Raw genomic sequence first — 25,769 nt, 5'->3', positions numbered from 1 at the left:
TATAAATGTAGGCCTGAAAGAATAGCTTCTAGACAGCCAGAGTCAAGCCTCTTCTCATGAAACCAACTCTTGACCTGCTGTCTGCTCTCCACAACGACAGACCAGTATCCCATCTCTCCTTCTTATCTAAAAACCCTTGAATGCTCTGTATCTAACCAACTGTCTCACTGTCTCCTTCAGAACAACCTTCTTGACCCTCACCAATTTGCCTTTAAGGCTGGGCACTCTACTGAGACTGCTCTCCTTGCTGTCACGGAGGCACTCCACTCTGCTCCAGCTTCCTCCCTCTCCTCTGTTCTCATTATCCTGGACCTGTCTACTGCCTTACTGTTCTCCCTCTATACCAAATCCCTTAGCTCGGTAATTTCCTCACATGGTTTTCTCCTATTGCTATGCAGGTGACATTCAACTCTTCCTGTCTTTCCCCCGTATGACTCATAAGTGGCAACACGTGTCTCTGCGTGTTTTGCAGACATTTCTGCTTGGATGTTAGCCCATCACCTCAAGCTCAACCTTAACAACACTACCTTAACAAGGCTACTCTTCCTCCCTGGAAAAGCCTGCCCCTCTCCAAGACTTCTCCATCACAGTAGAGAACTCTACAGTGACCCAGACAGCCAAGAACCTTGGGGTGATCCTCAACAACCGCTTATCCTGTGTGGTGAACATCACAGCGACAGCACGCTCCTGCAGACTCTTCCTCTCCAACATCAGAAGGATACGTCCATTCCTCACCAGAGAAGCAGCTCAACTCTTGACCCAGTCACTGGTCATCTCCCACCTTGACTACTGCAACGCACTCTTGGCCAGGCTCCCCGCCTCCGCCATCAGACCTCTGCAGCTCATCCAGAATACTACCGCCCGTCTGGTGTTCAATCTCCCCAAATTCTCCCTCTCCTTCGCACCCTTCACTGGCTCCCGGTAGCAGCTCGCATCAGATTCAGGACCATGGTGCTCGCCTAATAATAATAATAATAATAATAATAATAATAATTCATTGAATTTATATAGCGCTTTTCCGGGGCTCGAAGACACTGACAATATGGGAAAAAAGAAAACACAGAAACAACAAGCAACAAGCAACAGATAACTTGAGCACATAGAACATGCAAGAATATGGTTAACATGCACGCAGTGGTTAGCCCCCAAACACTTACCCGTTCACTCCGCTCTTCCACCTCTGCTGGCCGACTGGCTCCACCACCTCTATGGGGTTGCAGCAGTCGTGCTACTAGGTCACAACTTTTCACTGTCCTGGCGCCTTGCTGGTGGAAGAGCTTCCCACTGCTGTCAGGACTGCAGAGTCACTACCTATCTTCCGCCGTAGACTGAAGACTTCCATCTCTTCAGGCAACACCTTAACTGTCTCTCCTAAAGACTCTCCATCTCATCAGGCTACACCTTAACTGTCTTTCCTGAAACCTCTCCATCCCCTCTACCGCCCTGTAGAGTTTCTCTACTGAAAATAATAATAATAATTCTTCCTTCCTCTAGCATTTTGACTTCCAATGGCCTCTGGCCCGAGCTTACATTGCATTATGCATTATACATGCATTATCTTGCAATGACTGATGGAAAGATGATTCACTTACTTAGACAAATGTACTTGTGGGTAAAGGCGTCTGCTAAATGCCAAACATTTAAATGATTATTATTGTTATTGTTATTATTATTATTATCATTATTATTATTATTATACACAACATCACTTTGTGTGTGGATTTAGTCAACAATTTCAATCTTCTTTCATTATATTCTTTATTGTTTTATTTAGATCACTTTACTAAGTAATGCTTTATACTACATTGCATGCTGGCATACAAACATGTCTTTTTCTTATAGGTCTACGCGCATGAGCTTGATATTGATGAGAGAGACGGAACAGTAAATCAGATCCCTATGCAGGCACCATGATTACCATACACACACACACACACACACACACACACAGACACACACACACACACACACACGCACACACACACACACACACACACACACACACACACACACACACATGCTTTCACATAGACGGCAACACACAAACAAGCGCGCACACACACACACATGGTCACATTGTAATATATGCATATACATACACATGCAAATACTTATATGAGGTGCCTCAGCTATGCAAATTTCTACTACATACACACACTCACATGTGCTCTCACATACATCCAGACATATGGAACCGACTCATTCCGAATTTTAAATGACCGACCCCAATCAAATTTGCCTAATGGGACATCTGGCATCCTGCCTGTGTTTCAATCTCAACCGAGATCAAGAAACATCTGGCCCTTTCTATGAGCACGGTCACATCCAGGAACAGATAGAGGGGGGAACAGTGCTAGGACACAACATTGACTCCTCATATCTACTCATATATATACATTATATACATATATATATAGAATATTGAATAGTGCAGTGGATTTTGGCAATTCTTTGTGCCGCTACCCACACGTTTAGCTGTGTTGCTCATTCCACGAATGCATGATTTTTACAAGTTGTACCTCATTGTAAAGGTGACTAATCAGGCTTTCCAACGATATAAAATACAATACCAATTGGTATTATTAAAGGGGAGGAATAATTGACCGAAATAACGTTTCAGAACTTTTTTTGAGGAGTTTATATATATATATGTGTAATATAGTTGCCATGTATGCATAATATATCCCATGTGTAAAAAGTGTGCGATAATATAATCACACACTTTTTACACATGGGATATATTATGCATACATGGCAACTATATTACACATTCACATTCAGTCCAGCCATAAATTAGATATATGTGCTGCGTGTGAGGCACTCTGCTCACAGATGGCAGACCCGAGGCTCTGCAGCCAGTAGCTAGCAGCAGCTAAACATAGACGTAGTCCCGGTGTATGGAAGAGAGGCTTACTGTGGGATACACACTCCTACAAACACACTGAAGAACAAGTAGACTCAAACCATCACACAAAGTTACCCTTGAAACAGGAATACATACTATGCCTGCATGCATACACATTAAACACACACGGCGCGCGCACATATACACAAACACAATCACACACATACTGGGGGAAAAAACAGTAAGAGATGAATATTCACATTCACTGTATAACACACACTCGCTTAAGTGTCTCTCATCAGTGAGCCTGGTGTGTGTGTGTGTGTGTGTGTGTGCGTGTGCCTGTGTGCATGTGTGCATATGTCTGTTTGTGCATGTGTGTGCGTGTGTCTGTCTGTGTGCATGTGTGCGTGTATCTGTTTGTGTGTGTGTGTGTGTGTGTGTGCGTGTATCTGTTTGTGTGTGTGTGTGTGTGTCCGTTTGTGTGTGTGTGCATGTGTCTGTTTGTGTGTGTGTGTAGGTGCGTGTGTCTGTTTGTGTGTGTGTGTGCCTGTGTGTGTACCTGCCTGTGTGCCTGTGTGCATGTGTCTGTGTATGCATGTGTGTGTGTGTGCCTGTGTGCATGTATCTGTTTGTGTGTGTGCGTGTTTGTATATGTGTGCGTGTTTGTATGTGTGTGTATGTGTGTATGTGTGTGTGTGCGTGCGTGTGCATGTGTGTGTTTGTTCACTCCCCTCGCCTCCTGCCCAGCTGACTGACAGCTCTCTAACCAGCAGCTGTTCTAATGGGCCAGCCTCCCCTAATAGTGACAAATACACAGGAGCCATTTTGTGAATCAGACCCAAACACTTTGGGATCAATTATTCAGCACATTACTTCCATTTACGCATCATCATCAGCCTCCTGTTTTTTCTGCAGGCTCAGTGTTCTAGGAGCGGCAGTTAAACTCTGGGATAGATTTTCAGTTCAATGTACGGTAATACTGTTTTTTTCTTTCTCATGCTGATAGATACTTTTTATTTTTATATATTTTTTTCAACGCTTAATCAGCCGTGCACTCGATCAAATTTCAGGACCTCCCTCCTTTCATGACTTTTCCTAGATATGTGTGTTCTACCACCCCAGTATCCTTACATTTTCAAAATCACATCAGGATAAGCTAGTATGAAGCTATTTTGCAGTTATTCTGTGTGGGAGGCAGGCTAATTTACGAGCGGCCAACTAGTGGTTGTTGTGTGTAAATAGCAGCTTAGCATTGTAAAAGAGGCGGCTCTTTTAGTAGGTAAAAAGGCACGTCTGCGTGTTATTAAATGCATAACTCTAAATCAGGCATCATCTGCCTTTTACACATCCTATCTTCACCTAGCCTGTTATAGCAGCATTAGCACTCAATGGATTTCATAACACTGGTTTACCTCAAGTTAGGTGATGCTACATTATTATTGTTGTTGTTATTGTCCCATAATATCTGTGACACGTTCTAATGCTTTGGTCCTCACATCGGCAACCAATCAAAATGTTCAGACTTTTCTTTTGAAACACGGAACTACGTTTCAATGTTGTTGAGAATCGCAACGCACAGACGCTAGTCAAGCCAAAACACTGCAACAAAGCAACGGATTGGGTGAGTAATCCCCACCCAATGCTACGTCGTTAACTATAACACTACTTTACATGTAGTGTCTGTCTGTCTGTGTCTCCCTGCCTGCCTGTCTGTCTCTGTCTGTCTGTGTGTCTGTATCTGTCTGTCTGTCTCTGTGTCTGTCTCTGTGTCTGCCTGTTTGTCTGTCTGTCTGTCTCCCTGCCTGTCTGTCTGTCTGTCACAGAGCCCCTCTCCTATTTGTTTGTCTCTTTGTTTCTCAAGCCTTTCCCCTCATTCTCCCCATGATGTATTATAGTTAGGCAGTTCTAAGCTCCTCCCCCCCCTGTCTGTACTCTGACAGGTGTGTAATTGAATGATTAATGATCACCAGAGCCCCCCCTCCCCCTCCTCCTACTCACTGCTTACACACACACACACAGGCACGCGCGCACACACACACAGGCACGCACGCACGCACACACACACACACACACACACACACACACACACACACACACACACACACACACACACACACACACAGGCACGCACACACACAAACAGACCCATGCACACATGCACACAGACACACAAACAGACACACACACACACACACACACACACACACACACACACACACACACACACACAAATGCTGACCTCAAATGTTGCATTATGAATAGTAGGAATTCCAGTGTGTATCTTTGGAAGACAGACTTGTGGTTGTATTTTCAGTATACTGCAAACATTTGGGTTATTATATTTTCCTTCTTTTTTTTAAAACCATTTTTGCTTTTGCATTGAAAACGGGCTTGTTGTTATAACTACATCATACTATTACAGTCCATCTCCTGCACTCTTTTTTTTGCTCTCTCTTTCAGGGGATTGGCACATTTATGCAATGCAATTTCCACCAGCTAATGGGTTTTGTGTAAGGCTACAGGCTAAAGCTATCAGAAGCGATAACAAAGTGGAAACAGTGTGAATAGCATCGCCACTGCCTCACTCTTGTTTACTTTGAGATCTTATTCAGACTTTATTTGTATGACTGATAGAGGACGTTAGTTACTGCGCTACTTTCCTACCTCCTTACCTTTGTCACTATAATTTTTGGAAAGAACACATACAGTCGATGTGGTCAAAGAGGTATATAGGCTGCGGTGCTTTTAAATACTTGAGCTGTACTTTACAACTGATTTAGTTGGCCTGTTACAATAATAATAAATAATAATAATAATAATAATAATAACTTGGTTTTATATAGCGCCTTTCTCAAACCCAAGGACACTTTACAGATTTCACAGACAGAAAGTCAGACAGACATAACAGGAAAAAAAAACAGAAAGACAGTGACAGTGACAAAACTAGAATAGGGGCAAAAGGCCTTGGTGAACAGATGAGTTTTGAGCGCTGATTTGAAGGTGTCCAGGGTAGGGGCATTGCGGATTACTGTGGGGAGAGAGTTCCAAAGGGTGGGAGCTGCCACACTGGGAACCAATAGTCCCTAAAACGCAAACTTCAAGCTTAAACTTCAACATTTTACATATGTATTTGCCCGAGGTTTGGTAAGTACATGGAAAGCGACCCAGTCCACTCGTGACCCTGACTGAATTTACACCTGGGCAATAGCCAGCTAAGCAATACAGGCATCAGGGTTGCCAGACGGGCTGGTTTTTGGTGGATTTAGCGTTTTTTTTAGACTGTGGTTAGGCTGGAAATTGTCAATCCCATCTGGCAACCCTGACAGGCATTGCAATGGTTGCACACACACAAAAGAGAGGAGCAGGAGAATAGGCACAGACAGAGGATAGACATAAAGGCAAATGAGTGTGGAAAATAAATTAAAACGGGATAGACTAAAGGTCAAAGAGGGCCATTTCCTGTTGACCGCTGGGTGAACTCTGACCCCTGCATTGTGCGTGTGTGTGTGTGTGTGTGGGGCGGGGGGGGGGGGGGGGGGGGGGAGAGGAGGGGTTAAGCCTTGGCCAGAAGGAGTCGGGTTGTGTTTGACAGTGACTGATGACTTTGGCTTTGATTTGAACCTTGCACAGGGCCACGCAGAGGGGAGGGAGGCATGGAGTGAATGAAGGAAGGAATGTGGAAAGAAGAGAGTTAAATAGAAGAGTAGAAACAAAGACCTGGACTAAAGGATGGAGGGAGGACACTTTGCTAACATGAGAGGAATGAGAAAAGGTTTGATGCAAACGCCTTAGTTAGTATATTAAGCAGAGGAGGACAAATGCCTCAAGTCACAACGTTTGATTTTAGTTGTCTGAGATTATAGTTAAAGATAATCACAGACACACATTTATTTATTTTTACAAAAGAACAGTTTTAATTTTATACTAATAATAATTCTCATAACATTAACATCATCATCATCATCATCATCATCATCATTCAGAAGTAAAGTCTGTTATGGTAGAGACCCATAGGGGAGAGTGCAGCATGTGCAGTCCTTTGGCTGTTCTCCTCAAATCCACTAGACAACATGGATCTCAGTCGACATTTTCTCTGTGTGTGTGTGTGTGTGTGTGTGTTTGTGTGTGTCTGTGTTTATGCATGTGCATGCGTGCCTGTGTATGCGTAAGCATTAGCATGTGTGGTGTGTGTGTGTGTGTGTGTGTGTTTATGCATGTGTGTGCATGCTTGTGTGTGCATAAGCATTAGTGTGTGTGTGTGTGTGTGTGTGTGTGTGTGTGTGTGCGTGCGTGTGTGTGTGTGTGTGATCCAACAGTAAACCATAAACATATCTGGCGCGATCTTAAGGAGGTAAGTGATTTTAAAAGTCGAAAAAGAAAAAGTGATCGACAACGTCGTGATCGTCAACTCAATCACCGTCTAACAGAGTCATGCAGAGGGATGCCTTGGAAGAGCGCAAATATTTGCAATATTGTTTGGTGTGAGGCCGCATCTCTCTAGCACACATATAAATACAAAAATAGATTAAACAAACTCTAAATTAAATAACTGTGTGTGTGTCTGTGTGTGTCTGAGTGTGTGTGTGTGTTGGGAGACAACCATCGGCGTGAGAACACGATAACACGGTAACGAGCCGTGGTGGTGTGGTGAGACTCAGAGAGCGTCACCGCCTTCCTGTCTGTTCATGACTTGTGAGGTCGTAAGGTCGGTGGACTTGTATTGATTGAAGGTTGCTTGATCTAGAGCTGAGTCCATCCATCTGCTGGTCCGGTGGGATCTCTCTACACGGTGTGTAACATACCTCCCTGTCAGCACTTAGGGATTTATCCTCATTTCCTTGCAGACCGCCTTACACCCGCAAATCTGGGTTTCGCACGCCGAAAGTGTGTGCTGCTGGGAGCTCCAGCGCTTCTTCTATTTACGCCATTATGCTAACTGCGTTATTCTCCAGAAGGTGGGGCTACGATAATGATGAGGTTCCAGTTTTTTTATACTTTTTTATACTATCCGATATATCTTTAATGGAACTCATAGATGATTTATCTTGGCCAACAGAGGGGTGGGGATGTTGGAGGCAGACGGTGGAATTTTTCAAGTGCGTAGTACCGTAGTCTGGAACGTCATATTTTGGCACACTGCACACACACTTTTTCAAAATGGGAAAAAAATACCAAATCTTGGATTGTAGAGTGAATCCAGAAGTGTGTAAAAGGCGCAGAGAGAGAGCACAAGGAAATCAGGATAAACCCCCCTAGCGTGGAGAGAGAGGAGCGATGCAGGGAACAGGAAGTACCTCCACGATAAAGCAGGGTCGACTCAACCTCAAGGCCTCTGTGTGTATGTGTGTGTGTGTGTGTGTCCCAGTAACCAAAGAGAATCCAAAAGGGATTTATCCTCATTTCCTTGCAGACCGAAGAGAATCCAAAAGACGTCCTCAGGGAAGCCGGAATGTGGGTTCAGATGACGTCTTTCTAGGACGTCCTTCTGTAGTCCATAAGACGTCCTAAAGACGTCATCTGGACGTCCTAGAAAGACGTCATCTGAACCCACATTCCGACTTCCCTGACGACGTCTTTTGGACTCTTTGTTTACTGGGGTGTGTGTGTGTGTGTTATAATCGGTATGTGAATGTAATGTATTGAGGTCAGTGTCTTAAAAGGGAATGTAAACGTCAGGTCTGTGCCATTCGAGACAGCATGTTGTGATCACTGATCAGGGTGTATGAGCCCCCCCCCCCCCCCCCGCCCCTCCCGGTAGTTAGTGTGCGTGTATGTCCAGACCCGGGCCTAGGAGGGGCTCTGTGGGGTGGGGGTGGGGCGGGGGGTGCAGCAGCATGGCGGGGTGGGTGCCGGGGTAGGGGTGCAGGGAGGGGCCGGGGTGGGGGTGCAGAGAGGGGCCAGGGTGGGGGTAGGACTGGGACAGGAGGGGCCCGGGGTAGTCTGCTGAGAGGGAGGGCATCCCCTGGAGACCTGTGGGAGGGGGAGAGAGAGGAAGAGGGATAGGGAGAAAGAAAGAAGGAAGGAAGGAAGGGAGGGAGTGAGGGAAGAAGGAAGGAAGGAAGGAAGGAAGGAAGGAAAGAAAGAAAGAAAGAAAGAAAGAAGGAAAGAAGGAAGGAAGGAAGGAAGGAAAGAAAGGAAAGAAAGAATGGGAGAGGAAGAGTGAGTGAAAGAGGGATAGGGAGAAAGAAAGAGAGGAACTCAGATTAGCAGTAGCATCACCACGTGATATAATATAATATGATGACTTCACACAGCAGATCCTAGGTTGTGTGTCTTACCTGCGGCCCTGAGACCCAGGTGGGCCTGCCCCTCCAGCCCGTAGCCCCCTAGAGACGCCCCCTCTGGGCTGTACGGCCCACACTGACCTGGGGGGGGGGGACTGGTTAGTAATGAATGGACATGAACACACTCACACACACCGTCATAGACAGACACACATTCACACACACACACACACACACACACACACACACACACACCATCATAAACAGACACACACACACACACACACACACACCGTCATAGACACACACACATTCACACACACACACACACACACCATCATAGACAGACACACCGTCATAGACACACACACACTCACACACACCGTCATAGACACACACACATACGCCATCATAGACATAGACACACACACACACACACACACCATTATAGACACACACACACTCACACACACACACACACACACACCATCATAGACAGACACACCGTCATAGACACACACACACACACACACCATTATAGACACACACACATACACCATCAGAGACACACACGCACACACACACACACACACACACACACACACACACACCATCATAGACACACACACATACACCATCATAGACATAGACACACACACACACACACACCATTATAGACACACACACATACACCATCAGAGACACACACACACACACACACACAGACACACCATCATAGACACACACACATACACCATCATAGACATAGACACACACACACACACCATCATAGACAGACACACCGTCATAGACACACACACACACACACACAACCATCATAGACAGACACACACACACACACACACACACACCATCATAGACACACACACACACACACACACACACACCATCATAGACACACACACACACACACACATAGACAGTCTAAAGGGGTAGTGGTGGTCTAGTGGATAGTGAGTTGGACTTGTGATCGGAAGGTTGTGAGTTCAAATCCCGCCTGAAGCCACACCACTACTAGTGTGCCCTTGGGTAAGGCACTTAGCCCTCAGTTACTCCAGGGGGAATGTCCCTGTAATTCGTAATTGTAAGTCGCTTTGGATAAAAGCGTCTGCTAAATGGCAAAATTATTATTATTAATTATTAATTAAAGAGACTCAGTCTTACCTGAGCGATTCGACTGGTCAATCATGGGCTGCACTATTCTCCGTCTTGCATTTATAAACCTACAGACAGAGAGAGAAGATAAAGAAAGATGAAGGGATGGGAAGGAGGAGAGGGAGAAGGGTCAATGAACAGAAAAGACTAACTCAGGGAATATGAACCTTTCCAGTTTTACAACAACTTAACCTCCTCATAGGTCATCGTAACTCCATACGAGGACAGAGTGAGAGTGGATATTGATCGGTGTGTGATGACTGATTGATTACTATTGAAGGGGTCTCTGTAGGTCATGCTAAGGGGCTGGTAGATGAGAGTCAGGGTATAGTAAAATCAAGAGCTGATTATTGGTTATTGATCAGAGGATGCGATCCAGACCTGGGTCAGAAATGTGACACAGTCTGATCATTTGTTTCGCATGTCGACAACCAATCAAAATGTTCAGAATTTTCTTTTGAAACACAGAACTACGTTTCAACGTTGTTGAGAATCACGACACAAACTCGCTAGTCAAGCCAAAATACTGCAACAACGCAATGGATTGGGTGAGTAATCCCCACTGCTACCTAGTTAACTAGAACACGACATTACATTGTTACCTTGTTAACTATAACACTACTTTACATTGTTACCTAGTTAACTATAACACTACTTTACATTGTTAGCAGGCTCACAAAACAAGCTGTGTCAGTTGACTAGCGATGTGGAAACATCGGATCCCGACATGAGGACCAAAGCATTAGAATGTGTCACAAATATGTTTGAGTTGTATCTGAATTTGCATGTTGTTGTTTGCACTTTTAAGACTATAATATTGACTCTATTGCACCAGGCAAATGAAATGATGTGCAGTTCAAATATTTGACAGTAGCCTACAATGTTGTATTGGACCCAGAGTTGGTACTAACAGACAGTTGATTATTGGCTATTGATTTGACACAGAGCTGGTACTAACAGACAGTTGACAGTTGGTTATTGATGAAGGTACTGACCAGTTGTTGACCTGTAGGATGGTCAGCCCTGTGTCTTGCGACAGCTGTTTCTTCTGTTCCTCTGAGGGGTAAGGGTGCTAGGAGAGGACAATCAGAACAATGTCATGGGTTTAAAAAACACACGTTCCCAGTTCTCAAATGCATTTCTCGAGACAACATTCATACTGTTTCATAATGTTTTGTAAAGGTGCTACTCTCTTTTCTCTGCCCCCTCTCTTTCTCTCTCTCTACATCCCCCCTCTCTCTCTCTCTTATCATATCTTATCTTTAGTATGGTCATATTAAGAGAGAGTACCATTGGAGCTGCTTCATATAGCTGCTCCTCATGTGGTCTATTCTGGTTTTCTCATGCTCTGCGCTTTTCTCTGGCACTGGACTTTCCAACATTTGGTATCATTTTGAAAAGGTGTGCGCGCATCCTTCCAAATAGATGTTCCAGATTTTACGCACTTGGAAAATCCCACACTCTGTCTCAATATCCCACCCCTCTGGTGGCCAAGATGACTCATCTATGAGTTCAATTCAAGATAGATTTGTCTGATTAATTCCTATGTCATATGGATATTTAGGGGGCGGCTGTGGTGCAGGAGGTAGAGCCGGCGTCTAATGATCGCAAGGTTGGCAGATCGGCGGTTCGAGCCCTGGCTGGCCACATGTCGAAGTGTCCTTGGGCAAGATACTTAACCCCAAATTGCTCCCAATGAGCGGGCCGGTGCCTTGCATGGCAGCTTGCCGCCATTGGTTTGTGAATGTGTGTGAATGGGTGAATGAGAGGCCATTGTAAAGCGCTTTGGAATAAGGCGCTATATAAGTTAGTCCATTTACCATCACCATTTAAAAGGCATTCCTTCTGGATGGTAAAATATAAAAACTGGAATCCAATCATGATCATCAGGCTTTCAATAACAACTAAACAACCTGTTCTCTGCCATAGCCCATCTGCTTTGGAGCGGAAGAGTTGTAGAGAATAATGCTTTAAGTTTGTCACGTAAAACCACTAATGTGGGGATTAATCGTGCTTCAGGGGGATATTCAAAACAGTGCAACATTTTTGTTTCCTCTTTATCGTTTCAATAATAACTAATCGTTAGCCTCATAGCATAATTGCCTAAGTCATGCTTCATTTGTGGTCAGCCGAGCCATCTTTGTATGTAGTGTCAAAAATGCCTATGTCAAAGAGATGACTTGGGCAGATGGTGATTTTGGAATGTAACAAGCATTCTGATAGGCTGATGTCATAGAGGCAATAACGCACAGTGAATCAGCAGTGTTAGGAGAGTAGTAGTAGTTAGGCAGATATCTCAATTTGGCCAAAATATGACTTTTGGCAATTATGCTACGAGGCTAACGATATGAAAGAAATGCTGTGGAAAGCTTGCTGTGAGTGACCAATCCGATCACGTTCGATCAACGATTACTTCACGAGGATATAAGTCTCGGAATACGTAATATTCTGCATCCTCAGGGTTCTGTTTGTTTGTTTTATATCAAATATGCTGAGAATTGAAGTCTGTCTTTCTACATTCTGGGAAATCGAGCACTAAGGAAGGCCTTCCCTTCCTGTAGGAGATGTGCCAATTCTATGGCCCAGTGAACAATTCTGACTGTGGACAGCACCAAACTTGTGCAATCACAGTTTTGTATAATATGATTGGTTCCCAAGAATGGTGACCTCATGACCGCTATAAATGTTTGTCCCTCTCGCAGGAGGAGGGGGCTTTTTGACTGCTATTTTCTCTCTGCGCTCATGTAACTTTGCTTAATAAAAGGCCTCTTTTGAGTCAATTGATTTAAGCTCTTTTGTACTTTATAAGTACTACTCAATCTACTAAGAATCAATTAAATCCACAACAGTTTCTTACCGATAGGGTTAGTCACACACACACACACACACACACACACACACACACACACCATCATAGACACACCATCATAGACACACCATCATAGACACACGCACACACACACACCATCATAGACACACGCCCCATCATAGACACACACACACACCATCATAGACACACACACACACACACACACACCATCATAGACACCCACACACACACACCATCAGACACCCTAACCCACACACACACACCATCATAGACACACACACACACACACCATCAGACACACACACACACACACCATCATAGACACACACACCATCAGACACACACACACACACACCATCAGACACACACACGTACCGACAGGTGCTGGAACAGCCATGCTCTCATGATGTTGGTGGCTAGCTTGGGGAAGATGCCTCTCTTCTTGTTGTTCCTGCGGTCGCGGTCCGTCTCGTCCTCCTCCCCGGTACTGGGGGAGGCCACGCCCCCATCCAGACCATCCCCTGCCAGAGAACAACACACACACCACATCAGCATGCAGTGTGTGTGTGTGTGTGTGTGTGTGAGTGTGTGTGTGTGGTGTGTGTGTGTGTGTGTGTGTGTGTGTGTGTGGTGTGTGTGTGTTAAAGGTACCCGTGTCACTGCGGTTGTCTGTGCTGTGTGTGTGTGTGTGTGTGGTGTGTGTGTGTGTGTGTGTGTGTGTGTGTGTTAAACGTACCCATATCGCTGCAGTTGTCTGTGCTGTGTGTGTGTGTGTGTATGTGTGTGTGTGGTGTGTGTGTGTGTGTGCGTGTGCGTGTGGTGTGTGTGTTAAAGGTACCCGTGTCACTGCAGTTGTCTGTGCTGTGTGTGTGTGTGTGTGTGTGTGTGTGTGGTGTGTGTGTTAAAGGTACCCGTGTCACTGCAGTTGTCTGTGCTGTGTGTGTGTGTGTGTGTGTGTGTGTGTGTGTGTGTGGTGAGTGTGTTAAAGGTACCCGTGTCACTGCAGTTGTCTGTGCTGAGTGTGTGTGTGTGTGTGTGGTGTGTGTGTTAAAGGTACCCGTGTCACTGCAGTTGTCTGTGCTGAGTGTGTGTGTGTGTGTGTGTGTGTGTGTGTGTGTGTGTGTGTGTGTGTGTGTGTGTGTGGTGTGTGTGTTAAAGGTACCCGTGTCACTGCAGTTGTCTGTGCTGTGTGACGGCAGACAGGAAGTCCCCGGGGTGCCTAGAGGAGTAGCACAGTCGTCTGGGTCCCGCAGCCACGACTGGTTCTACAGGGGAGAGACAGACAGACAGACAGACAGAGAATTAAAGAGATACAGAGATACAGTATGTGTCATGCAGTCATGCATGCTGGCCGATCACGTGTCTTCACGACACTGGCTCCCCGCTGGTGGAATGAGCTTCCCACGGCTGTCAGAACTGCAGAGTCACTACCCATCTTCCGTTGGAGACTGAAGACCTCCATCTCTTCAGGTTACACCTTAACTGCTCCTCCTGATACTTCTACTGCCCCCCAGCACTGCGTCTCCTGAAGACACCCGCTTTTCCCCTTTACTGTGTGCCCTAAAACTTCTATTGCCCCCCTTGTACCGTTTCTCTGTTTCTCCAGTGTCTATATAAAAAAAATTAAAAAAAAATAAATAAAAGTCTAGGTTTAGAAGATGGTGATAGAAGAAGATTTTTCCTCCTATCACGGAGACTGCCAATGGCCCCGGGCCTGAGCTAGATTACCCTTCCTGCTACGACTGGTGGATTGATGATTCACTTGCTTAGTCAAATGTATCGATTGTAAGCAGGGTTCGAGTTATAAGCTGAGCTTTGTGGGGGTCTCCAAAATAACAGTGCGAAATGTTCTCATGCACGCGCGCGAATCATGCCCACACAGCGTTGGGACTTACACGTTTTAATTAGCCATAGGCTACTAATTTCACCACATCAACAGCACCACATGAAACAACAGCTATAAGCGATAGTCACGGGTATCTCGGCCAATAATTTTTTTGTTTTTGCTATACAGTCCATTCACTTTCCCTGTTAGCACGACACATTGGCCACATCTCCATTTCCAGTGACATCGCACATGACATAAATAATCATGTATGCTCGTCTATGAATTGTGCTTTCATCTAATGTTTTGCAACTACGGGAATCAAGTGATTTGACATTAGAAATGAATTTGTTTCATCTCTTGTGCAATGTGCTCTACAATCTGAGCACATGAATGATCGGATCGATGAGCAGGGGCCAACTGTCGCGCCATTCATCTCATTAAGTTTGATAATTGGATTCAGTTTTGTATAAGGCATCCTTTCTTTAGCGACAGTATAGGCTGCCCTGAACGAACTAGCTGTCTCCTTATACATACTGGAGGTGAGTTCTGCTACTTTCTTCGGAAGCACTTGCTTTTGTTTGAGCTCTGCTATTTCAACAGTTTCAACGTTAGGTGTCATAACAGGTGCAGCTGAATTCAAGTTTGGTTTCTTGGATGAAAACCCAAAACTTTCCAAGCTTGTCCACTCGGTCGGCAGCAGTGGCCTTTTTTGGGGCGGCATGATAGCTAGCTACTGAATGTTTTCTTCTCAATAATCGTGTTTTCACGTTCGCAAGCTCTCAACGATCATATTCTGCTGTTGCACAATATTCTACTGCGCCCCATAGTGTCTTGGTGGTAAAGTGCAGGCAGTCAAAGGCCTACTGTCATTCACAGGAGATTAATGCTGGTGCGCGTAGTTCTTTTGGAAAACGTGTTTATTTTAGAATATTTATCATATAAATAAATATAAATAATACTCATTACATTGACATTTTTTATCAAATAATGGTTGTGGTAATGTATTATTAGCGACCCCCACAGATGTATGATTTTACTGCTTTCATGGGAGCTCAGACCTTCCTTATGGGAGCTCAGCTCCCATTGGCTCCCACATAACTCGAACCCTGATTGTAAGTCGCTTTGGAATAAGGCGTCTGATAAAATGCCAAAAATGTAAAATGTAAAAATGTCATGTTCTATTGCTTTGGTCCTCATATCAGGATCTGATGTAATGACATCAGACTTTTCTTTCGAAAAATGTGAATACATTTCCGCGTTGTTGAAAATCAATGACACATCGCTAGTCAACTAACACAGCTTGTTTTGTGAGGCTGCTAACAATGTAAAGTAGTGTTATAGTTAACTAGGTCGCAGTGGGGATTACTCACCCAATCCATTGCGTTGTTGCAGTACTGCGGCTTGACTAGTGAGTTTTGTCGTGATTCTCAACAATGTTGAAACGTAGTTTCAAAAGAAAAGTCAGAACATTTTGATTGGTTGCCGACATGCGGACCAAATGATCAGACTGTGTCACATATTGTCAAATCTGAAACCAATGCTTGCAGGTTTCTCTCAACTATCCTACAGACCTGCTCTGATAGGCTGGTGCAGGAGCCAGTGAAATCCTCCATGTCAGACTTGGACCCGGCGTCCTTGTCGTCCATCACCAGGTCTGTGGGCATCTTTCCCTTCAGGCAGGTGATGTAGCGATGGCAGAAGTTGTCACACAGGTCGTGCACCTGGAGAGAGGAGAGGTGGAGAGGAGAAGAGGAGGGTGAGAGGGATATATTATTTGAAAAAAGCCACGTGTTATGTACGACAGTGTCATTGTCTTTGCAGCACTTTGTTGCACTTTACGACGTCACGTTCTGTACGTCTGTTAGAGCTTTACGACGGTGTGTGTGTGTTGTCAGAATGAATGGCACATGGCAGTAAACGGAGCTCAGTTTGTATACCTGTGTGGATCTACAATTATTAGCACAACACAAACATAATACCACGGCCAGGAAATAGTGCTGTATGTCTAAATAAACTCCTCAAAAAAAGTTCTGAAACGTTATTTCAGTCGATTATTCCTCCCCTTTACAACGAGGTACAACTTGTAAGGATCATGCATTCGTGGAATAAGCAACACAGCTAAACGTGTGGGTAGCGGCCCAAGAAAATGTGCCAAAATCCCCTGCAATATTCTTCTGTTGGTATTCACTCTCGTTTTGAGTTGCTTGGTGGATTGGATGATTGCACTCTCCCTATAAAATACAATACCAGTTGGTATTATTAAAGGGGAGGAATAATCGACGAAATAACTTTTTTTGAGGAGTTTAGATTAATAGTGTGTCTGGGTGAGTAGAAAAGTTGAGTAAACATTGGCTGCATTCAACGATTACTAGTCACCAGGAGGAGTGGAGGACAGGAGGGATGGACAGAGAATGAGGAGAGGTGTGATATGGAAGCAGATTTACTGTAAAAGAGCTACGCAGGACATCTGTCTCCCCTGTGGTCACCAGTCAAAACTGCAATTACAGTGAGTTATGATCATCTATGATAAATAATATTTGCTACTGATAGTTTTGATTTGACAACTTTCAATTTGACAACAACGGGCAAGAGAAATTAATATGTTAATACCGTAGCCGATCAAAGCAGTGGTGGGGAGTTATTACTTTTAAAATCTATCGATTCAAACAGTGAAAATACCACGCTCATCCATGATCAGACTTTGGAGGTGCTGGAACTGAAGAGTATCAATAGAGTGCAAAATAACAGCATCCGCACACTCAAACACTGTGCAAAAAAACGTTTTTTGTTTTTTGTTTAGTTTATTGCGAGCTTTCGGTCAAGATGCCTGAAGAAGGTTTATGACCGAAAGCTCGCAATAAACTATGTTTTTTTGCACAGTGTTTGAGTGTGCGGATGCTGTTATTTTGAAAATGTATCGATTCACAATCCCTCCCAAGATTTTGGGGCCATTATTATATGCTGTGGTACAGTGACAATGTCATGTGTAGCTCCTTTATTAAAGGAGAAGTGAGTTGGAGAAGAGATGGAAAGGAGAGAAGAGATGGAAAGAGAGATTCAAATGAAAGAATACAATTCAAAGAGAGATTTAAAGGAGAGGGGAGATGGGGAAGTAGATTTAGAGGAGAGGGGAGATGGGGAACTAGATTTGAAGGAGAGGTTAAGAGAGAGAACAGTCCTGTACCTTTTCTAGCTCCAGCAGGTGAAACCGTAGTACCTGGATGGCCTGAATCATCTGAGAGAGGAGAGGAGTAGCTGTTATCCTGACTGACTGTCTCTTTAACCAAGTTGCTGAAATATCAGCAGCTCAAGCTGAACATCTCACAACTAGGCTACAAGTGTCAACTTTTAGTTTTCATTTTTGGCAGCCTGGGTCATGTTCACAAGCTGGTGGTTAGGGGCCTTCAGATGGCCCACATCTCCAAGAGAAAGGCTAAACAGTTAGCAAGGTATTGCTCAATATCTGCTATTATCGGTAACCGCTCAATATGGAGACGGCGTTGCTTTTTGTACCCTTAGAGTAGATATAGTTTTACAGTAATGCTATTGTATCTGTTAACCCACATTTTAAACATCCTCTGTGTTAATATTGTATGTATACGATGGTTGCTGTACAGTCACAAGCGTAAATGACTGACTCCCAATGAACTTGTGATCATTGTGAACAGTGATTGCACTGTTAGTGTTTATGTCCTTAATGCACACATAAATAAAGCATTTAAAATGTGTGTGTGTGTGTGTGTGTGTGTGTGTGTGTGTGTGCGTGTGTACATCTTTGTGTACAGTATATGTGTGTACATGAGTGTGAGTTTGTACTCTTTCTTAAAGCGGTACAGCTGCATATCATACCAGGTTGTCCAACTCAGGGTTTGAAGAAAAAATGGGTTTCTCTGAGCGAATCTGAAACAGAAAGAAAAAATGGTTTCTGTAATAATTTGAATGATCTTAATGTACTTGATTATCTATAGAATCATAATCTAAACATGCTATATGATCATGTAATTACCAATAACAATATGTGACACAGTCTGATCATTTGGTCCGCATGTCGGCAACCAATCAAAATGTTCAGACTTTTCTTTTGAAACACTGGAACTATGTTTCAACATTGTTGAGAATCACAACACAAACTCGCTAGTCAAGCCAAACTACTGCAACAACGCAATGGATTCGGTGAGTAATCCCCACTGCTACCTAGTTAACTATAACAATACTTACACAAAACAAGCTGTGTTAGTTGACTAGAGATGTGTCGTTTGTTTTATTTTCAACAATGCGGAAATGTATTCACATTTTTCTAAAGAAAAGTCAGATCATTACATCAGATACCCGACATGAGGACCAAAGCATTAGAGCGTGACATAATATGTGCTCTAGGTTGTATGATGTAAACAACAGTTCTGTGAGTGACTCTTCGTGACTGTGTCTCACCTGTTTGGCGAAGGCTGCGATGTCGTCGTTGAAGGAGTCTGAGGAGCATACGTCGCTGTGATTGGTCAAGCCTTGGAAGTGGGGCGGGACCATGAGGGCGGTGGTGTCACGAGGAGAGCAGGTGGCCAGCTCGCACTTCTCAAACACCAGAGCCAACAGTGGAAACAGCGGGTGACTGGATACACACACAACACACACACACACACACACACACACGCACAAACACACACAGACAGACACACACACACACACACACACACACACACATACACAACACACACACAAAGTCCATTCATTTTAGCAGACATCCATTTGCCCGAAGAAGATCTATGACCGAAAGCTCGCACAATAAACAATATACGTTTGTTGCACAGATCTGAGTGTGCGGATGCTGTTTTTTTGCACCCAGCCCTTATAGACATCCATCTATAAGCATCAACACGCACACATGCTGTACACACACTCGCACACACACATACAAGCAACACACATTCAGACACTTGTACACATACATAGACACAATAATTTGATTGAACTAAAGTTGATTGACACATGCAGTTAGGGATTACTGTAATAAACATTAAAACATATATGACACAGTCTGATCATTTGGTCCTCATGTCGGGGTCCGATGTAATGTTCAGACTTTTCTTTCGAAAAATGTGAATACATTTCTGCGTTGTTGAAAATCAATGACACATCGCTAGTCAACAGCTTGTTTTGTGAGCCTGCTAACAATGTAATGTAGTGTTATAGTTAACTAGGTAGCAGTGGGGATTACACACCCAATCCATTGCGTTGTTGCAGTATTTTGGCTTGACTAGCGAGAGTTTGTGTTGTGATTCTCAACAACATTGAAACGTAGTTCTGTGTTTCAACAGAAAAGTCTGAACATTTTGATTGGTTGCTGACATGCAGACCAAATGATCAGACTGTGTCACATATACATCCATGTAGCATTCACGTACCAGGCATTGGCTTGTGGAAAACGCATATAAACACACTCAGATACGCATTATGGCATTTTGTGCTGCTACTTACCCATAGATCTGATCCCGGTGGTGTTTCAGGGAGTCTGGGACAGTGTTTCCATAGTGAGGGGGGGGCAGTGACCTCATGGTGTCTCCGTAACCCCCCAGAGACATGGCCTCTGACCCCGAGTAGTGCACCAGGTCTTCATACTGGAGGAGAGAGAGAGAGAGGAGAGAAGAGAAGAGGGAGAGAAGAGAGAGAGAGAGAGAGAGAGAGAGAGAGAGAGAGAGAAGAGAGAGAGAGAGAGAAGAGAGAAGAGGGAGAGAAGAGAGAGAGAGAAGAGAAGAGGGAGAGAAGAGAGAGAGAGAGAGAGAAGAGAGAGAGAAGAGAGAGAGAAGAGAAGAGGGATAGAAGAGAAGAGGGAGAGAAGAGAGAGAAGAGAAGAGGGAGAGAAGAGAGAGAGAGTACATCAGGCTACATCAGTGGCGGCTGGCCGATAGAGGGCGCTGGGGCGCCGCCCCCACCTTCACTTCCTAGTTGCGATTTGTAAAAGTTTTTTTTTTTTAAATTAAACATTGTTTATTCACAAAATGCGGCTGATATTCTGTCGGCGCCTATCAGCATTCATTAAAAATCCTCCAATACAATAAACATTTTATCTGTGTGTGTGTAAAATTCACTGTTAAAATACATAGGGGGAGGAGTCGGGGCGCTGGCCGAATGCAAGTCTATGGCAGGCCAAATACTTTTGGCTTCCACGTGAGCTGTAGCAGCGCTCCAATTGGCTGTCTCCTATTTCTCGGCCGGGGCGCAAAAATTGCGCCCTGAATATCCGGTTGTTAAGTCTGACGTCAAACGTGACGTTTTGCAATTTCCGGCTCCAAACCAGAAATACAACATTGTGCGCGCGACGCGAGAGAGTTTTTGCCGGGTGAGATGTCTTCAGATAGAAAGTAAGCAAGTTGAAACGTTAGCAAATATAATTGCTGAGTGTTCTGACAGAGAAAGTTGGTTAAAATTGGTCGTTATTATCGTGACTAGAAAGTGTCTGACTGACACTTGACAATGACTATAATTCCATTGTAAATAGTGTCAAAGAACTATCAAGCTAGCTAGCTAGCTCAGAGGTGATGAGATGAGCTAGTCTGCTGCACACATGCCAGCTAAAGAGCTAACTGGAGGCACTTTATTATTTTACTTAAGTTAAATTAGATATACAATCTTTCTTATTCTGCTAGAATTGGGCTTCATTGGTAATACCATAATGGCATATTTACAGTACATGGACAGTGGATTGAAGCATTTGAAATGTCTGTTTTGTATAGTATAGTTGGACATGTTTTTTTTTCCAGGTGAGAGAGTAATGTCAAAATGACATTATCTGACTGCATTGCCCACAGCAATCCAAAATTCAATTATAATTATGTTATAAATTGATATGGATCAATGTATACCTCTTATTAGATTATAAATACTCTGGTTGTTATGTTTGTCTTTTGGTTGACAGCAAAAGGGAGAGAGGAGGATAGAGAGGGAGAGAAGGAGAGAGAGCAGGATGGTGTCGGCACACCAGAGAGAGAGAGCAAGAACCAGGTGAGAAAGTGGACAGGTAGTCAAGACCACATAAGTAAGTAGCCTTGAGAACCGATGGTTCTCGAGCCTAATGGCCGATAGGGAAGGAGCCTATCTCCTGTTTCCGTAGCGTGAGGCGGCTTAATGTACAAGTTAGTACACCCCCTGGACATGACGCTGGTATGTCGCAGGGTCTTACCCCCTGGGGGGGGGGGGTCCATGCCACGGTCCATGCCACCCCCCCAAGGCAGCAAACCTAGGGGAAACACTGTTATTCTCATGCTAAAATCGACTGTAAATCCAGATTTTAAAGTTGATATTCTTCCCCGTGGAGCATGCCCCCATAACCTGTGCCCCACCCAAAATGTTTAGCACCAGCCGCCACTGGGCTACATGTACATGAATATCCTCCCTTGCCACCCTCCACACCCCCTCCCGTTGCCTCAGGTCTGACGACTAAACCACCCTCAAGACCACCAGCACCAAGCTCCGGACCTGGGGTGATAGGGCCTTTTCAGCCGCAGCCCCGTCCCTCTGGAACGCCCTCCCCAACCACATCAGACAGGCCAACACCCTGCCAACATTTAAACAGGCCCTCAAAACCCACCTCTTCAAGCTTGCTTTCACCAGTTAACCCTCTCCCCCTCCCCTTCCCATGTGTCCCCAGCACTACCTTAATTAGGCCCCTATACTTTCTTTTTATTATTATTATTATTTTAAAAAATTTCAGTTTGTAAAGCATCTTTGAGTGTCTAGAAAAGCGCTATATAAGTCGAATGTATTATTATTATTATTATTATTATTATTATTATTATTATGAATGCATGTACATATGCATAAACATCACCAGCTCAGTGGCCTTTAGGGTTAGAGTGTCCTCAGCCCTGAGATCGGGAGGTCGTGAGTTCGATCCCCGGCCGAGTCGTACCAAAGACTATAAGAAAATGGTAGCCGATCCTCCCTGCTTGGCACTCAGCATTAAGGGTTGGTTTGGGGGGGATAAAACCCTGCGACATACCAACGTCATGTCCAGGGGGTGTACTTGTACATCAAGCCGCCTCACGCTACGGAAACAGGAGATAGGCTCCTGCCCCCTAAGGGCCGTTAGGCTCGAGAACCATCGGTTCTCACAGCTACTTACATGTGCGTACATGGGCTTGTAAAGAGAAAGGATAGAGAGAGAGAGAGAGAGAGAGAGACAGAGGTGAGAGAGAGAGAGAGTGAGATGAGGTCCCCTGTGAGTGAAAGTGGAGACAACGTTGGTGCTGCAGCTAATGTTCTCTCCTCCTTAATAAATACAGGCTGTGTTGAACAAATTTTCAGGATGAAAGTGACACCCACACTGGGACTATTCACACCAACCAAACAAACACAGAAGATTGTATTCTCTCTCTCTCTCTCTCTCTCTCTCTCTCTCTCTCTCTCTCTCTCTCTCTCTCTCTCTCTCTCTCTCAGTCTATCTGTATTGCAGAGCTGTTGCCCATTGGATTTCTACTGTCAGCAAAACCCCAGTCGTTAGTTTTCCTTTGGATTAAAGTATGGCACAATCTATAGTCCCATATGGCTGCAGCGGGATCACAGCATGCACCTGCTCTGCGGTTTGGGTCGGGCCACCTTTTGTTTTTATGGAGTCTAGCCTATTAACACAATTACCACTATCAGATTCCTCGCCTTTCTCTTTACGCACGCGGCCCTATCGGGTTTCTGTGCGTATTAGCGGCATGTGAGTCAACGGATCAAAGCGCAGAAGTCAAGATGACGAATTCTTCAAATGTTCCTATAAGGCATATGGGCTGGAGAGGACGGACACAGACTTGGGAAACACTTTTACAAGTATTATACACTTTTACAAGTGTATAATAAATTTCACAATGTATCATAGGCCTGTAGAATTGACTATTGACTGTCATTATTGATCCAATTAGCGATCCAATGCTTTCACGCGCAAATATATTTTAAAAAACAGATTCACTATTTCCATAATTTGGCAACAGGTTAGAAACTTATGAAGACTTTGAATAAACCACACAGCTCTCTGGGTAAGAGGAATATTAATATAGGCGTTCAATCGAGAATGTATTTGCGCCTAGTCCTCATATTTAGGGAGGAGACATTTTACAGTCTAGCAGGTATAAAACAATACCTAGTATTTGGCTAAATGAAAACGTTCAATAAAGACTTCCAGGAAAATGCAAAGACGAAAATAGATAGATCTAATTATGAGTGTTTACATGCTAGAAATATAACATGTTTATGCTAAACTTAAAATAATACAGTGTAATTACGGTTCACATAAGACTGTAAAAGTAGCCTAAATACCATCATTATTTCTTATCCAACATCTTTATAATAAAAAGTGGTGGAATTGAAGGCAAACGTTTCAGAGCTTGTTAGCTTGATTAAGACAAACGTATCCATTAGCCTATACGTTTCTTTTACTTGACGTTTTATATCTTCTAGGTTATTAATCGCATTTGGCTACTGCATGCAACTACTTGGAAGTCAACATTTTATATTAATTGATTATGGCAATACATGTTTTCGTGATCGAGTAAAATAAGAAAGTAATAAAGTATGTCATGTAATAAACGAAAATACAGGCCATCACTCTTAAAAAACGCAACATCACGCTTGAAATTATATACACGTTATTCTAACGAAAACTAATTGTAAAGTGTACATGTTTATACATTATAGTATATGTTTAGCTTTATTTTGCCAAAATAACAGAGAATTCTACGTAAGGCTATGTCTGCTCACCAAGTGTGTGTGTGTGAGAGAGAGAGAGAGAGAGAGAGAGAGAGAGAGAGAGAGAGAGAGAGAGAGAGAGAGAGAGAGAGAGAGAGAGAGAGAGAGAGAGAGAGAGAGAGAAGAGAGAGAGAGAGAGAGAGAGAGAGAGAGAGAGAGAGAGAGAGAGAGAGAGAGAGAGAGAGAGAGAGAGAGAGAGAGAGAGAGATAGGGGGGAGAGAGAGGTGAGCAATAACTGCCTCTCCAAACGTGTGGGTAAAGATATGAACTCTGGCAATTGTCTCATTTTGGAATGGAAAATAGTGGCCCTTCGCATAAAATACACATCTAGCAAGGGGCTCCGCAGCCACAGACTCACTGTTGCAAAAAAGTTGACCTACTTACCGAATTTGACTGCCTCTCCTTCTATCATTATTTCTCGACCTACACATATCATGTGATATCTTTCAATATTACTTTTCACACACACGGGCCTGATAACAAATAGCTAAAATAGCAGGCTATAGACTGTTTTATTTGCTCAATCTCTCAGACTTATAACGGTAAATCAATGTGTGTACAACAACGGAAAATCAATATAATTAGATATATCATTATTTCGGAGGCGATACAGTCACACTTGAAGAAAACCTCAGTAAACATAACAGCCAACATGTGATGTGTTTACTATCTCCTCTGGTAACAAGTAGCCTATTGGTGATTCTTTATATTAGACGCAATGAAATTCGTATTAGACTACTATGCTGTAAACCTGATCTCAGTATTAATAAAAGGCTTCAAGCTACATGATCGATCTCCTTGTAGTCTACTTCAATAATACATAACCAATATCGACTAAGAAGAAGAACCCAGAAAATATCAACTACAATTATAAGGCCAGCTTAGAATATATATATATATATATTTAAAATATTAGTATTAAAATATACATGTTATTCTCAGGATGTAAACTCCTTGCCATATTGCTTTCAATGGCCCAGGGAGACCGAGCTATAGGCGTCGGAGGCGGGCTGGGAGGCTGGAGAGAGAGAGGGGAGGGAGATGCGGAAACGGACCGCACACAATGCCACATAAAACCCCTAAGTGGTGCAATCATTATAAGGAGAGGTGTCTACACTTCTTGTTGTCTCTATGCCACTT

At 43.8% G+C, this 25,769-nt stretch overlaps 1 protein-coding gene across 1 annotated transcript; it reads right to left on the bottom strand.

Annotated features, from left to right (window-relative positions):
* Positions 1-8,606: 8,606 nt before the first annotated feature.
* meis3 (myeloid ecotropic viral integration site 3) lies at positions 8,607-22,908 on the bottom strand (the record flags this gene model as incomplete). Its single annotated transcript, XM_080526618.1, has 12 exons — positions 8,607-8,818; positions 9,127-9,213; positions 10,258-10,316; positions 11,244-11,320; positions 13,454-13,599; positions 14,241-14,343; positions 16,478-16,627; positions 18,091-18,141; positions 18,756-18,806; positions 19,338-19,512; positions 20,379-20,518; positions 22,900-22,908. 12 exons carry the CDS (start codon positions 22,906-22,908, stop codon positions 8,607-8,609), a joined length of 1,260 nt encoding a protein of 419 aa, XP_080382744.1.
* Between the last annotated feature and the right edge of the window lie 2,861 nt (positions 22,909-25,769).

Source organism: Nansenia antarctica (assembly GCF_963989245.1).
Source record: "Nansenia antarctica genome assembly, chromosome: 1".
Classification (NCBI taxonomy): domain Eukaryota; kingdom Metazoa; phylum Chordata; class Actinopteri; order Argentiniformes; family Microstomatidae; genus Nansenia; species Nansenia antarctica.
The sequence above is the reverse complement of the archived record's forward strand: the minus strand, read 5'-3'. Positions and strand labels throughout refer to the sequence as shown.